The sequence below is a fragment of the Rhinolophus ferrumequinum genome, chromosome 4 (assembly GCF_004115265.2).
Source record: "Rhinolophus ferrumequinum isolate MPI-CBG mRhiFer1 chromosome 4, mRhiFer1_v1.p, whole genome shotgun sequence".
Taxonomy (NCBI): domain Eukaryota; kingdom Metazoa; phylum Chordata; class Mammalia; order Chiroptera; family Rhinolophidae; genus Rhinolophus; species Rhinolophus ferrumequinum.
The window spans coordinates 48,519,969-48,534,133 of record NC_046287.1 but is presented as its reverse complement, the minus strand read 5'-3'; the positions used below and the strand labels follow the sequence as shown (position 1 = coordinate 48,534,133).

General features: G+C 37.4%; 1 protein-coding gene across 1 annotated transcript; it reads left to right on the top strand.

Moving 5' to 3' along the window:
• Window positions 1–1,229: 1,229 nt before the first annotated feature.
• LOC117021167 (uncharacterized) lies at window positions 1,230–2,619 on the top strand. Its single transcript, XM_033104011.1, is given in 3 exon segments — window positions 1,230–1,941; window positions 1,944–2,104; window positions 2,107–2,619. Coding segments are annotated over 3 exon segments (1,386 nt in total).
• Window positions 2,620–14,165: the final 11,546 nt, after the last annotated feature.

Sequence of the window (14,165 nt, the reverse complement as noted above, 5' to 3'; positions counted from 1 at the left end):
AATTACTCTGTGGTGGGTCCCAAAGGCTCCTAGGGTCTTCCCCCCACCCGACTGCCCAGAAGGGTACCATCCAGAGGCTCTCCCTCTCCCTCTGCTGCTTTCTCCTACATCTGTGCTGTTTTTCCCCCCTTTTGCGAGGAAGCTGAATACTGGAACGTGGTCAGGACTGTGGGCCTTTGCAGACAACTGAGGGACCCTGGTCATGGCTACTCTGCAGTGGGTCCCAAAGGTCTCTCTGGTCCCTTCCCAGCCCGACTGCCAGTAAGGGTGCCAGTGGGATGACTCCTCCATCGCTTCTGCTCTTTTCATCCTGTCACCGCCTCTCCGCAGCATTTGAAATGTTGGTCCAGGGTCTCTCTCCTGTGAAATCGCCTCAACACCTTTCACCAGCCTCAAGACACCTTAAGGGAAGAATATGGATCTTTGTCTGTATGCAACATCGCTTGTTGCTTAGGATAAGATTTTCTGGCATTTAGCTCACCCTCTTATATTCTTTTATTGAGATCTCCTTCAAGTTTAAAGCACAGATGGAAGTGTCCTGATACACACCCCAAAACTCTCTGTTGTTTTCGTGACCTTCCTGATGAAACAAATAAACAGTTAACAGAAGCAAGCTTGTGAGCTGGTAGGAGGGGACAGGCAAAGAGTTAACAGGAGTGAGCTTATGGGCTAACAGGAATGAGCTAAACATTAACCGCTTGCCTCTGCCTCCCTTGGCCAGCACAGCACCTACAAGCTGACAAGCACCTCACGTTCATCATAGGTGGAAACAAAATAGTTCCCAATCACAATGGCAACCCCCTACGCCTTTCTGTTTTGACTGAATGCCTTCCTTACAAGCTTTAAGCACATACTCCCATCTTAAACAACTTTATTTAGAAGGCCGCTATTATATTAATCGTGCCATCAATTTTTGTGATGCCCAGAGTTGGTGCATACACCCCTCTACCTTAAAGAACCTCATTATCGGCCACAATCTTTAACAACTTGTGGGCCAGCACCAGACATTCAGGCGGATACACACACACAGATTTGGGTAGGCGCCCACCGGAGGCAGGCTAGGCCAGGCTGCCCAGGTAAGCATGACTAATCCTGGCATGCTGTGTCTCCCCACTAGCCCCGGAATCGGTCGTGCGATATCCATGGCCCATGCATCTAGGGGACGCTCTAGAACAAGTTATGGGAGATAAATTGCAAAGGGACGCTTTTCTGTTCTTCCTCCCTTCCAAATGGGCAATCAGCCCTCACACGCCTTCATCCCCCTGAATTGCATCTTGAAACACTGGGACAAATTTGATCCTCAGACATTGAAGAAGCCGCATCTAGTTTTCTTTTGTTCCGAGGTTTGGCCTCAATACAAGTTGGAAGATGGGGAAACTTGGCCTTCTGAGGGAAGTACTAACTATAATACTATCATGCAATTAGATCTATTTTGTAGGCGGGAAGGCAAATGTTCAGAAGTTCCCTATGTGCAGGCTTTTTTCACCCTAAGGGACAATCCAGATCTCTGTAAGAAACGTAGAGTTGACCCGGATCTTTTGGCCATGATCTCTTGCCTCCCTCCTCCTAGGGAGACTCTTTTTAAGGAGACTCTCCCTAAAGTGACCCCTCCTAAAGAGACCCCTCCTAAAGGGACTTCTCCAAAGGAACCCCGAGCAGGATCCTCCTCTCCTGGGGAGGTCCCTTTAATAAACACCCAGTCAAGGGATCATCCCAAACTCTATACCCTACTCTTCCTCTGGAGCTGGTTCCTACCCCAGCTCCATCTTGTTGCCCTATATCCGGGACCTCCTGTAGGAAGGCGCTCCCAATTAAGAACAAATCTCCTTCCCTTACAGGTGATGCCAGGAGAATTTGGGCCTGTCAGGGTTCAAGTCTCTTTCTCCCTACAGGATCTCAGACAAATAAAGCGGGGCCTAGGGAAGTTTTCAAATGACCATGACAATATATAGAAACCTTCCAGAACCTAATCCAGGTCTTCGACCTTTCTTGGAAGGATGTTATGTTACTTTTAAATCAGACTCTCACTAACTCTGAAAAGCAGGCAGCTTTCCAAGCAGCTGAAAAATTTGGAGATGATCAGTTCCTAACATATCATGATGAGCAAACAGAACGAGACCCCACTCTGGAGCCTTTCCTACAGGAAAGCAAGCAGTACCCGCTACAGATCCACAGTGGGATCCTGATACACCTAAGGGAAATTGGCAGAGAGAACACTTTCTGGCATGCATTTTAGAGGGTCTGAGGAGAACAAGGACTAAGCCCATCAATTATTCAAAACTATGTACCATTAGTGAGAATTCAGAAGAAAATCCCTCAGCCTTTTTAGAAAGACACAGGGAAGCCCTAATCAAGTACATTCCTATTGGGTCAGATTGCCTTGAAATAGAAATCCTTTTAGAGGACAAATTTATAACTCAGGCTGCCCCAAATATCCACAGGAAATTACATAAATTGGCTATTGGTCTTGAAGGCACCTTGGATCAGTTATTCAAGGTAGCCAACTCTGTCTTTTACAACCAGGACCAGGAGGAAGCCCAGGATAAGGAGAGGAAAATAAGAAACATTGTGGAGGTATCAGTGGCTACCTTACAGACCACAGCTCAACAGGGTACCTGAGGAAATTCCGACTGCCACCATTGCAGACAGTCTGGCCACTGGTGAAGGAATGTCCATAGCCACTGAAGCTGATTTGGAGATCTCCATGGCCCTGTCCCATTTGCCAAGGGGACCACTGGAAGTCAGACTCTCCCTGGAGGCCTCCACTGGTGGGGCCAGCCTTGCCCAGCAAGACCTCCGCTCGGGACTGATGGGGCCCGGGGCTTCTACCAATGGCTCCCTCATCCCATTTTGCTATCAGGACTCCCAAGCTCCGGGTAACCCTAGAAGTAGAAGGAAAATCTATTGATTTCTTTTAGACACAGGAGCCGTTTTCTCCATTCTCCTCTCCAACCCAGGGACCCTCTCCAATCGACATGTTACTATCTGTGGAGTAACTGGCAAGCCAAGTACTAAATATTTCTCTCAGTCCTTAGTCTGCATATGGGGTGACCCAATGTTCTCCCATTCTTTCTTGATTATACCAGAAAGCCCTACCCCACTATTAGGAAGAGACATTATGACTGAGATGGGAACTATTATTCTCCTAGCCACTGGAAGTATTCCCAGCTGCCTCCCAGTAATAGAAGTCGATATCAACCCTAATGTTTGGGCCACACAGGGGTAGGTGGCCGTGCCTTAACAGCCACCCCGGTAGACATACATCTTAAGGACCCCACTCTATTTCCTAGCTGGAGACAATACCCTCTAAAATCTGAGACACTGAAAGGACTAATACCCATCATTAACAATTTCAAACAATAAGTTTTACTACAAACCTATGCTGCTAGAGCAGATTTACAAGAAACACCCCTAGATAACACAAATAGGACGGTCTTCACTGATGGGAGCTCTTTTGTAGAAAATGGCATTCTGAGAGCTGGATATGCTGTTGTTACTGTGCATAACATGTTAGAAAATGGAAGCCTTCCCTCTAGTGCCAGGGTACAACAGACTGAGTTAATAGCTCTCACCAGAGTATTAGAGTTAAATAAGGGAAGGAGAGCCAATATATATATATATATACTGATTACAATTGGGGGTCCCACCAGCACCCAAAAGGACAGAGAAATGTTTTCTTTACAGGTAGGAAGTGTAACTCAAGCTGACCAATGTGTTGTTTTTACTGGCTGCTCCAGAAAATGTTTTAGTCTTTCAACCACTTATAGCCTAAATTGTAGCTCCATCGTTTTTATGAGTTATGCTAATACCCATATCAAATTGCCAGCTGGATTGTTTCTTATTTATGGAAAGGTTGCCTACTCTTACGTTCCAGCTTACAGCACTGGGGGACCACACTCTCTCAGACAATTAAGTGTTTTCTTTCCCCAAACGCCCCATCAAGGTAGACACCACAGAGAGCTTACTTTAGATCTCAGCTGCAATGTTGATGTACATTTATTCAGCCCAGCTGAATATATATCCTTATCTCTTTTTGTGGTTCCTGCCATGACTGTTGCCTTAAACGTAGAAACTAGTCTTACAGTTTGCTCAATGGCAAAGGCCCTGAATGCTACTTCACAGGCACTTCATGCCATGCCATGGGACAAGAGTTAGGACAGGTCAGAGAAGCAGTTCTGAAAACACAGGTGCCATAGACTACCTACTCCTCAAACATAATCAAGGATATGAACATTTTTAAGGATTATGCTGTTTCAATCTTTCTGACAATTCTCAGCTAATTGAGGATAAAGTTCAACAAATTCATAACATAGTTTCCAACATTAAACAGCAGACAGGATTTTTCAGCGTAGATCTATCCTTCCTTACTTCCTGTCTTCCTAGGTTGATGGGACTTAAAGAAGCTTTTCTAATTTTTCTTTTATTTATTATTATAGGAATTACTTCATGTTGTTTCCTACAGTGTATTTCGGCTTGCAGACCAGCTCTCGGGTGGCTGTGATGGCCTGGGAAACGACACTGCCCCCATCCACAATTGCTCCTCTACCGCGGTCCTTCAGATACACCTCTGGACAAGCCCTAGCTGCTGGTGTCTCTACATCCCTCCTCAGCCTGAAATAGCCAGAGCGGTCATCACCCCCACTTCCTAACAGCAGTTAGGGTTTTGTCTTCAGAGGGGGGACTGAGACAGGTTAGTTAGTATGACATCAGGCAGTTACAGACTCCTCCGTAGACTGAACAAAAACAGAACAAATACAGAACACAGTACAACCCTACCAGGACAATGTACCAGGACAAAAATGTCATTAATCATACTCTGGGACAAATGGGCTTGTTTCAATGGTCTTCCCCCAAGTTGAGCAGTAGAGCGAGTCTGGGAAACATTGTATCCATAGGCACCCACACCCCAACATCGCCCTCCCAGGAAGAAATAAAGGTATATAAACACAAGCTTTTTGCCTTAGCTACTGGGCATCCCAGTTCGGGTACCCCCTCCCGCTCGGAAGCTGTAACTCTTTGCTTGCTATAATACACTATCTTCCTGTGCAACGTTTTTCCTCTCCCTGGTCCATTCTTCAGCTCCACGAGACTACGAACCCCAGCACTCACTACATCAGTTTCAACAACAGAAGTTTACATTTATCTGTTTTAGAAGCTGAGAAGTCAAGATCAAGGTGCCAGCTCATGCTATTCCTGGTGAGAACTCCCTTACTGGCTTGCAAATGACCACCTTCTTGCTGTATCCTCACATGGAAAGAGCTCTGGTGTCTCTTCCTCTTCTTAAGAGGCTATACTAGTAGGGTCCCAGGAGGTATTCCTTGGATTACATTTTGAGTGTGCTTGATTAAAAAGACTGGAGTTGAAGACTGGATAAGCAAGTATTCATTGACCTGGTGGCACTTTCTTAGGATACATTATTTTACATTCTGACAAAGACCCGAAAGGTGAGGTAAACATACTGGTGGTGTGGCTATTGGAAGCTTGGGGATAGTGGGGGCCAGTGCTTGGTGAAGTAAACAAATCTGAACTGTCATAACAGTTAATAGAAAAGGTATAAAGAGCTCAAGGGTGGTGGGCATGCTGGAATAGATACAATACGCGATGCCAGAAGACCTACTCAAGGATTATATTCCATAGGACCATCCAGAGAATGTACCAGTGATCAAGGCTACAGAAATGCTCTGGTGTTGATGTAAGAAACGTCCAAACCTGTAGAGACTTTTTATAAGAGTTCATTTCATCCAAACTGATGACACATGACAGGGAGCAAGATTTCAAGTGCTCCAGAAAATAAAAATTTTGCAGTTTCTTTTATGCATTTGGTATTCAGGAAGGAATGCTAAGGAAGACTACATGGAGGTAGGAAAAAGCAAGGTGATTGAAAAACAGTATAGTCAACAAGATTACATGGTCTCTTGAGGGTGGTTACAGCTTATTGCAAAGGTGTGTTAACCTAGATGCACAGAAACAATGGACAGAACTTGCTTAAGGCAAATAAACACTTTTTAATAAAAACTTATATGCCCAGGGCTTGACTACCCACCATGACCTGCCCCATTAGGAATTTATGATCTGGTCACCCTGTGAGGCTACTTTTCATAGAATCCCATTTTTTGTCCACACTGGTGAGAGAAATACCCAACTTGAGAGGTTGCTGTTCTCTGTAAGCTATGACTAATATTAAAATGCTTCTTTAAATTGATCAGATCATGATCATTTTTAATGACATTCAATATTATTTTATATTGGTTTCAGGTATACAGCATAGTGGTTACACATTTATATAATTTACGCAGTGATCCCCTTGATTAGTTTAGTACCCACCTGGCACTCGACATAGTTGCACCATTATTGACTGTATTCTCCATGTTGTACTTTAACATCCTTGTGACTATTTTGTAACTACTAATTTGCTTGTACCTCTTAATCCCTTCACCTAGCTCCCCAATCTCCCTCACCTCTGGCAACCATCAGTTTGTTCTCTTAAGGTATATTGGAAGAATTCTTATATATTTGGATGTTACAGACCAGTGAAATTCTAAATATACGAATATAAGGGAGAGTGGTAATTAGGTTGGCAACATTTTTTTTTCTAGTAGGGATATGAAAAAGCCAAAACAAAACTAGATCCTACCACCCAAAGTAGAATCTTTCATCACTGTCATTTCATGAGGGAAAGACATTTCAATACTAAAAATTAGAAAAAAAAAATTATCTCAACTCTGAATTTAAAGCTCTTAATAATAAGTAAATCTTGTCTTTGGAAAATTTTTACTGAATTCACCTGTTTTGTTTTGTTTTTTTTGTTTGTTTGTTTTTTGTGTGTGTGTGTGTGTGTGTGTTTCCATTTTGACATGTACCAGTAAAATCTCATTATGGGAAGACACTGGTTTGCTGATCAGCATTTAGAAATAGCTAAATCAGATTTTGTTCCAAAACAAACCATATGTACCAAGGATAGAAAGCAGCTCAGTGCCAAGTACTTAGATGTGGTTGAGAAGATTCAAACTGGAAGGTCTGAGAGTTGATAATAATGCATTTGCTCCCTATTAAAGACTATGTTACATCTGCTGGGGAAAAGCTGCCCCTCAGCTCTTGTTTGAGCTGGTAAAGCAAAACTTCGCTGGACACAAGTGACTGGAAATTCAAATTGGATTAGCTGGCAGCAGGTCAAAATGAGGACAAGTTAAATTGTCATTAGATCTTGAGGACATAATCTGTTTGACATTTCCTCATGTGTAAATCAAGGTTTTATTTCTTCATTGCTAATTAGAATAATATGCTAAAGAAGTAACACTGCACTATTTATAGGAGAATAGACTGTTACTCATCAACATCAATTAAATAAGCTCAATGCTATATATGGCTTGCTCATGAAAAGGTGGAAGACAGGTAAGATAGTGATAAGGTAGTGTAGGTGAAATTTAGCCTGGTACAGGACTCATCTGGCATAACTGTTTGTGGGCAAGGAATTTAGAACAATTCTCTAGTCATAGTCTTATTCTATCCCTTTTGCTCCCTACGTTATATCCGTCCAGGATTACCCCCTTTTGTATACACATCCTGTATTTCAGAATCCTCAATCCTGTAGATGTGTTCTGAGTCTGGTTTCCAGTTCATTAATCCTAGCTTTATTTTTGATTCTCCATTTAATTTGCTCTTCTGGTTTCATCAATATCCCTGGTTTTCAGTAACTATGGTAGCAAATGCCATACATACACTTGCATAGAGTTTATGTGTACTAGGCACATATAGTGTCAAGTCCCATTTCCACTTGCTAGTATTGCAGAACCTTTTATATCAAGGCCAAAGCTGGGGTTCAAGAAGCAGAATGTTGGGGTTAGGAAAGAAATATTGACTCGATGCTGATGAGTTTGGATTTTGTCCAGTAATGAGCCAACAGGGAGTGTTGTGATCAAGTTAATCTAAAACAGAAACATTGATGACAAGGTGGGTGATAAATTAGAAGGGATTAAGACATGAGTAAAGTTAAAAAAATTAGAAGTCTTTTAAGTAAGGGATTCTGAGAGGCTGAGATAGGAAAATTTCACTGGAGATAAAGAGGAAAGGGTGGATTAAAGAGACATTTTGAGGTACAATTGACTTACTATGGTAACTAATGTAGAATAATGGCTAAACTTAATTACAACTGTAGTTTCCATCATGGATGTAACCAGACAGAAAATATGATGGAAGAGATTAAAAGAAACAAAGTTAGAAAGAAAATATTATGTTTTAGACGGATAGGATGTCTGTAGGACGTACAGGCTATTTTAAGAATTACCTCTTTAAAATGAAGACCTGGTCATCATACGTCCCAGAAAAAAACATTGTTAATCTTTCCATTGTTCTCAGAGTAAAGTCCAGCTATTTAATATGTACTAACAGAGCCTTTCATATATGATTCTCCACCCTCATCTCTGTGTGGGTATTGACAGGCTACCTTCATCAATTTACTTTAGTTATACCTAAATCCTATGCTTCTCTAAACATGCCTTTTTATTTATCTCTCATCTCCTTTGCACAGTTGCTCCTGTAAACACAGTACTCACCTCATGTAGGGTGAACCCTTATGTATCAAGACTTACCCCAAAATACCCCAACAACATAGTCACTCTCTTTGGAGGTTTTTTTTGTTTTTGTTTTGTTTTTTCTTTTATTTTCTTCTCTCTGAGCATCTACCCTCAGGATCAAATTCACAAAATACATTTACAGACCCAGAATGTATTTGGAAAATAGTTTTCTCATAATAGACTTCACTAAATTCAACGTTTACATACTTGTTTCCCACAATGCAGGACAGACATTGTATTGTATTTGGTTTTCTAGTCCAATAGCTAATGAAACTGGGGCAGATTAATGTGTGTTGAATGAATGAATAAATGACTCTTGAACCAACATTGTCCATTAGGCAGTTGTAATTATAAATTAGGTGTCCCAAAGACAGTTTGTTCATTACTGGAAATATGTGGATGGCATCCAGGTAGCTAGAGATCATATCAGTGGGAAAGGGATTGGTTAAGGGCTTCAAATGTTGAGGAGAGATCTAGAGGATGAAGACAAAGAAGAGGCTGATTTTGCAATTAACGAAACAAGTAAGAACAGAAACCATTGTTGGAAGACTATAATTAGTATGAGCATAACACCATACAGGGCAGTTCTTAACAAGATTATAAAATCGCAGTATGTATCTACCATCTTCTATCTATCTATCTATCTATCTATCAATCAATCACCTATGTATCTAGTTTTTGCTCCTTGCTTCTTCTCGGAGGTGATTATAGAATATATACATGGACAGAGCAAATTAAAATAACCCAACTATCTACTGAGAATGAACGTTTTGCTACGGCTAAGGTTCTAACAAGGAAAAATAACCTAATATGCAACCTGAACCTCTGTGACATCCTGAGACTAATTATACATCGTATTTATTAAAGATGATCAACATATTTCTCCTTAATTTTACGCTATACTTTTACATAAATCATATCAGGACTACTTAAATATGAATTTATGTTCCTATAGGAAAAGTTAGAAATATTGAGATATTTCATTCAAGCTTCCAGGAAAAATTTTTCACAAAATACTGAATCAGTTCATTTATTTATGGCTTCAATTCTGAACTGATCAACAAACCTATGTACTAATACTAACTTTTCACACAATAGTATCTGTTTACTTAAAACCAAAACTAGCACATATCCTTATGAGTTCTAAGATGACATAAATCTTTATATGAAATAACTACATCTTAAAAGTCTGTATAAGCTAATTATGAATTTAGTGAAGTGTTGAACTTAATCCATTAGGTTAATTGACCTATTTAATTGTCTTTTTCTTAAAATATTATTTTGATAATAACAGACCACCTTTAATTCTATGATTGGATGTATAGTCACCAAATTATAAATTCTCTTTTCTTGTAATTAACTTCATTTATAATATAAAATATCAATTTTATAATCATAGCTATGATGTGGCATACAACAATTGAATGTTTTTTTCAAAAATAGTTTAGATGACCTATTATTCATTGCACCAAAATAACTTAAAGAATTTATGAAGTAGGTCAGATCATAATGGGGATATTGAACTTTTCAACTGAGAATAATTAGGTTTTAGTTGCAGTGTTCACAGACCTAGTCTGTAATTTAATGTAATACAGGAATAGTTTAGCTACATTTGGCCTTATTTAGCAGCAATTGTTCACTCCGTGTGCTATTAACATGGTTATCATCTCTAAAACTTTGCTCACATCTGCATTGGCAAGTCTTTGCCACAATTTAAAAATCTGAAATGATCAGTGACAAAAAAAATGGTTACTGTCACTTTCTCCAAAACAGGAGTTGACTATTAAATCATTTTAGCTTCAGTGTCACTGTGCGTAAATGCAAAACCACTAGTGTTACTGTTTCTGTAAGAAACCAATTTAAAAATAATCACAGTAGCATGGAATGTGGTTCCATCATAACTTCTCGTTTAATTTCATGCAATATTAAGAAAAAGAAACAACTTCTCTTAGTCTGATTTCTATTTTATCACGTGATTCAAGAAAAAGCATATATTCTATCAAATAACATTTACCCTTTATATCAGGATATGTTAGATACCGTTCAGACTATTAAGTTTGGCAATATGATATCCTTTCTCAAAATCAGGTTTAAATATTTTGTATGCCACAATAATTACTTCAGCAAACAATGTACCGTCTGTTTTCATTCTGAATATGTTTTCATAGGTGCGAAGGCAACATGCTCCCTTATGTCTGCATCCATTATAAGACACCATGTAACAGGACATGACACAGTACGACAGATGCCACCCAACTCAATATGGCAGCTGTGAAGCTGACACGAATGAGGGACTGCATGCATGTGCCTTCACATGTTAGCAAAGAAATAATGGAGAAACGCTTGGGTATTTTATCTTGGTTCTCTCTACCAACCTAATTTTTTGAAAGAAACAGAATAAATGTGTTCAACGGATTTTTCTCAAAATTCACAAAGCAGTGTCTTCTATATGGTTAAGTAGAACCAGAAATCTTCATTTCAGCTATCATTTCTTCCCCAAAAATACATAGGATGGAATTATTCAAAGTAAAATGGTAATAAAAATCACATGATTTTATATTCTGAATATGTTTTCAAGTGAATACATTTTATAACCCCAAACCTATTAAATGTCACGAAATACCGCACCCTCAATACGTAGGCATACTCTATGTTGATAGTTTTGTTATCGTCGATGTACAAAACTCTGCAATTGTTCTCATTTTGCATTTCATATGCATTTTTTTTCTCTGAATAGGGTATAATATTACTGAAGAGATCTATCAGGTCTTACAGCCTTGAATGACAGGAGATAAATAAACACCCTATAATACATAAGATATAGAACAGAAGATACCTACAAAGTTATTTCGAACCTTGTGGTAATAAATGTCAGTTCTTGTAAATGTTGACAAGAAGAAATAAAACACTTTGGAAATAAAAGCTCAAATTCATTATGCAGTATAGTAAATTTTCAAGAAAATATAAAATTTAAATTGATCTTTGATTTTTTTTTTTTTTAATTTCTGGTAAGCTTAATATAAAACAACATTTTTAAAAGATTTTTGATTTCAAAAGTCACAAAGCAATATATTATATTTATGTTTCAACAACATAGTGAGCAATGGGATATAATAGTTTCATTTTTAAAAAGACACAACAAATGGATTAATATTTTCACCTATTATAAAGCAGAAAGTAAGATATATTATTTAAAACCCAGAAGATTTAGGTCTTGACCTCATGCCTGTCTTATTATATGATTTTTGGCAAGTTTGTTAAACTCTTGGTCATCTACTTAACTCTGGAATAAAGTGATCTAATTTTATTACATCTGTAGAACAAAGACAATTTATGTTTATTTAATTTCTAACAGAGTAAATGCTATAAATATTTACATTAATACCATATGAGAATCTTAAAGCATTTTCACATATACAAATGAAAACCTTTTTCCTTTTCTCTCTCTCCATATGTATACAAATGTGTGGTGTGTGTCTCTGTGTATTTCCACATTATACACATAAATATATACATAAGTGATTGGCTTTTAGGAATAAAAATAAGAACTAAATGTAAGATATTTGGTGGGAAGAAAGGTTAAAAAAGGTTTTAATATAATCTAAATAACATCCTAAAACTTGTTATGGGGATTTTTCTCTAGATTTTCACTTCTTATATGGGCTAATGCCTAAATAATTAAGTATTTATGTTGTTAATATATACATGTACAAATACTGTACACATTTGGGTATGTTTTGGGGAGTGCTCAGCAATGTGTTATGTCTCATAAATATAAATTTGAGCATATATACAACTGATGAATAAATATCCATCTTCTCTTTGATAACTATTGAAAATTGTATTTAAGATAAGTGAAACCTTCACAACTCTCTACTCTTCCCAAATTAAAATTTCAATCTCTCTTGAAGTACTATCAAATCCTTCTATTGTGCCAAGCAAGCTGAATGATTTTTTATTTCTCTTTTTCCTTTGATGCTAATAGATTTAATTTTTTACAGAATCAACTATTTTTTCCCTGGATTTCTGCAGTCTCTGGACTAACTAACCTCATCATTATGTAATGAAATGTATTAAAACAACTTCTCTCATTTCTACCTGTCTCAAATACTTAATATACCTATTAAGAGATAAGGTTAAGCATCATTTTCATCCTACCTCTCCCTTATTCTGAAAAAGTGTTCATGTTTTTATATTTTATTTCATCCAAACTTTAGATTAAATTTTCACATTCTCTATTGAGTTATGCTCAAGTAATATTTGCATTTTTTTTTTCTGTTGCTGGGATTCTGTACTATTAATTCTAGAAAATCAATCTGTATTCTGGTCTTACAAACTGAAAGCACATCCATGCTAAACTTGGCTCTTTATCAAAATATGCCATATTATTATGTGTATATTTTTAGGATTCAGGTCATTTATCCTTATTTGAATGACTTTCTTGGTAAGTTTCCACACCTTATTCACAATTCATATTTTAAATAATGCCTCCTGACAATCCTTCTTATAATCTCTTTTAAAACATTATAATCATATATGTTTTATTGAATAAGTAACATAAAAAATTAAGGTATTCAATTAATAATATGTCACTTAAGGTACTTTTTCATTTCTTTATGGTCTCTTATTGACTAGAGGTTTTCATAGTTAGAAAAATAGAGTATGGTTCTTTAATTGTTTTGACTTAACAATGTTATTATAAACATTTTCAAATTATTATATAATCCAAACAGTGATCAAAACAGTTACTCTTTTAGAGATCATAACCCAAAATAATTATACTTGAAATTTGACTATTTACTATATATATTATTTCATTTTATCTCTTTGCCAAATTTATGATATGGTATTCATAAACAAGAAACATTTTACGTTCAAGAAATTAAGAGGTTTGCCAAAGACTTCAGCCAGGTAGCAAACGGACAACCTGGGGTGTTTCTGATTCTCCATTAACAAATATCTTTCCCACTCTTTATCTATAACTACATCTCCTTACTCCACAAAGAAATTTATTAACACTTAGATTGGTTTTACTTTTTGTGTTTGTATTTATTTCTTGGCTAATGAGTAACAACCTTCTATACAGTGTTTATTTGAAAGGAAATTTTATGGTTTATAATATGTGTTCATGTCTACATTATTAAGTAAGTTTGCATTCTCAAGTAACTTTAATTATGTCAGTAAACCTCATCCTCTGTCTCTCATCAGTAAAATAAAAATAGTTAAGCCTAACTCATTGTGCTTTTTTTGTCATATTTGAATAAGATACTGTTCATGAAGCATAGCTCAGTGAACGAAATATAGGCTTTCAAATATTCTAACAATTATTAAATAACAATAGCATTTTATTATTTTTTGACATTAATATCAACAAAAATAATAGAGCAATCAATAAATGAAAATGAAATAGAAACTCTAAACACTGATTGATACTACATCAAATACTATAATTTATAGAAAAGGGCTAATTCATGTTTGTTTTCTCCTTCCTCCCTCCTTTTATGAATCTCTTTCTCATTCTTCTTCTCCTTTTCTACAGTTTACACCTTCTTTTCAGTTTACAAATGGTTCTGGGTTTCAGATATTTGTATT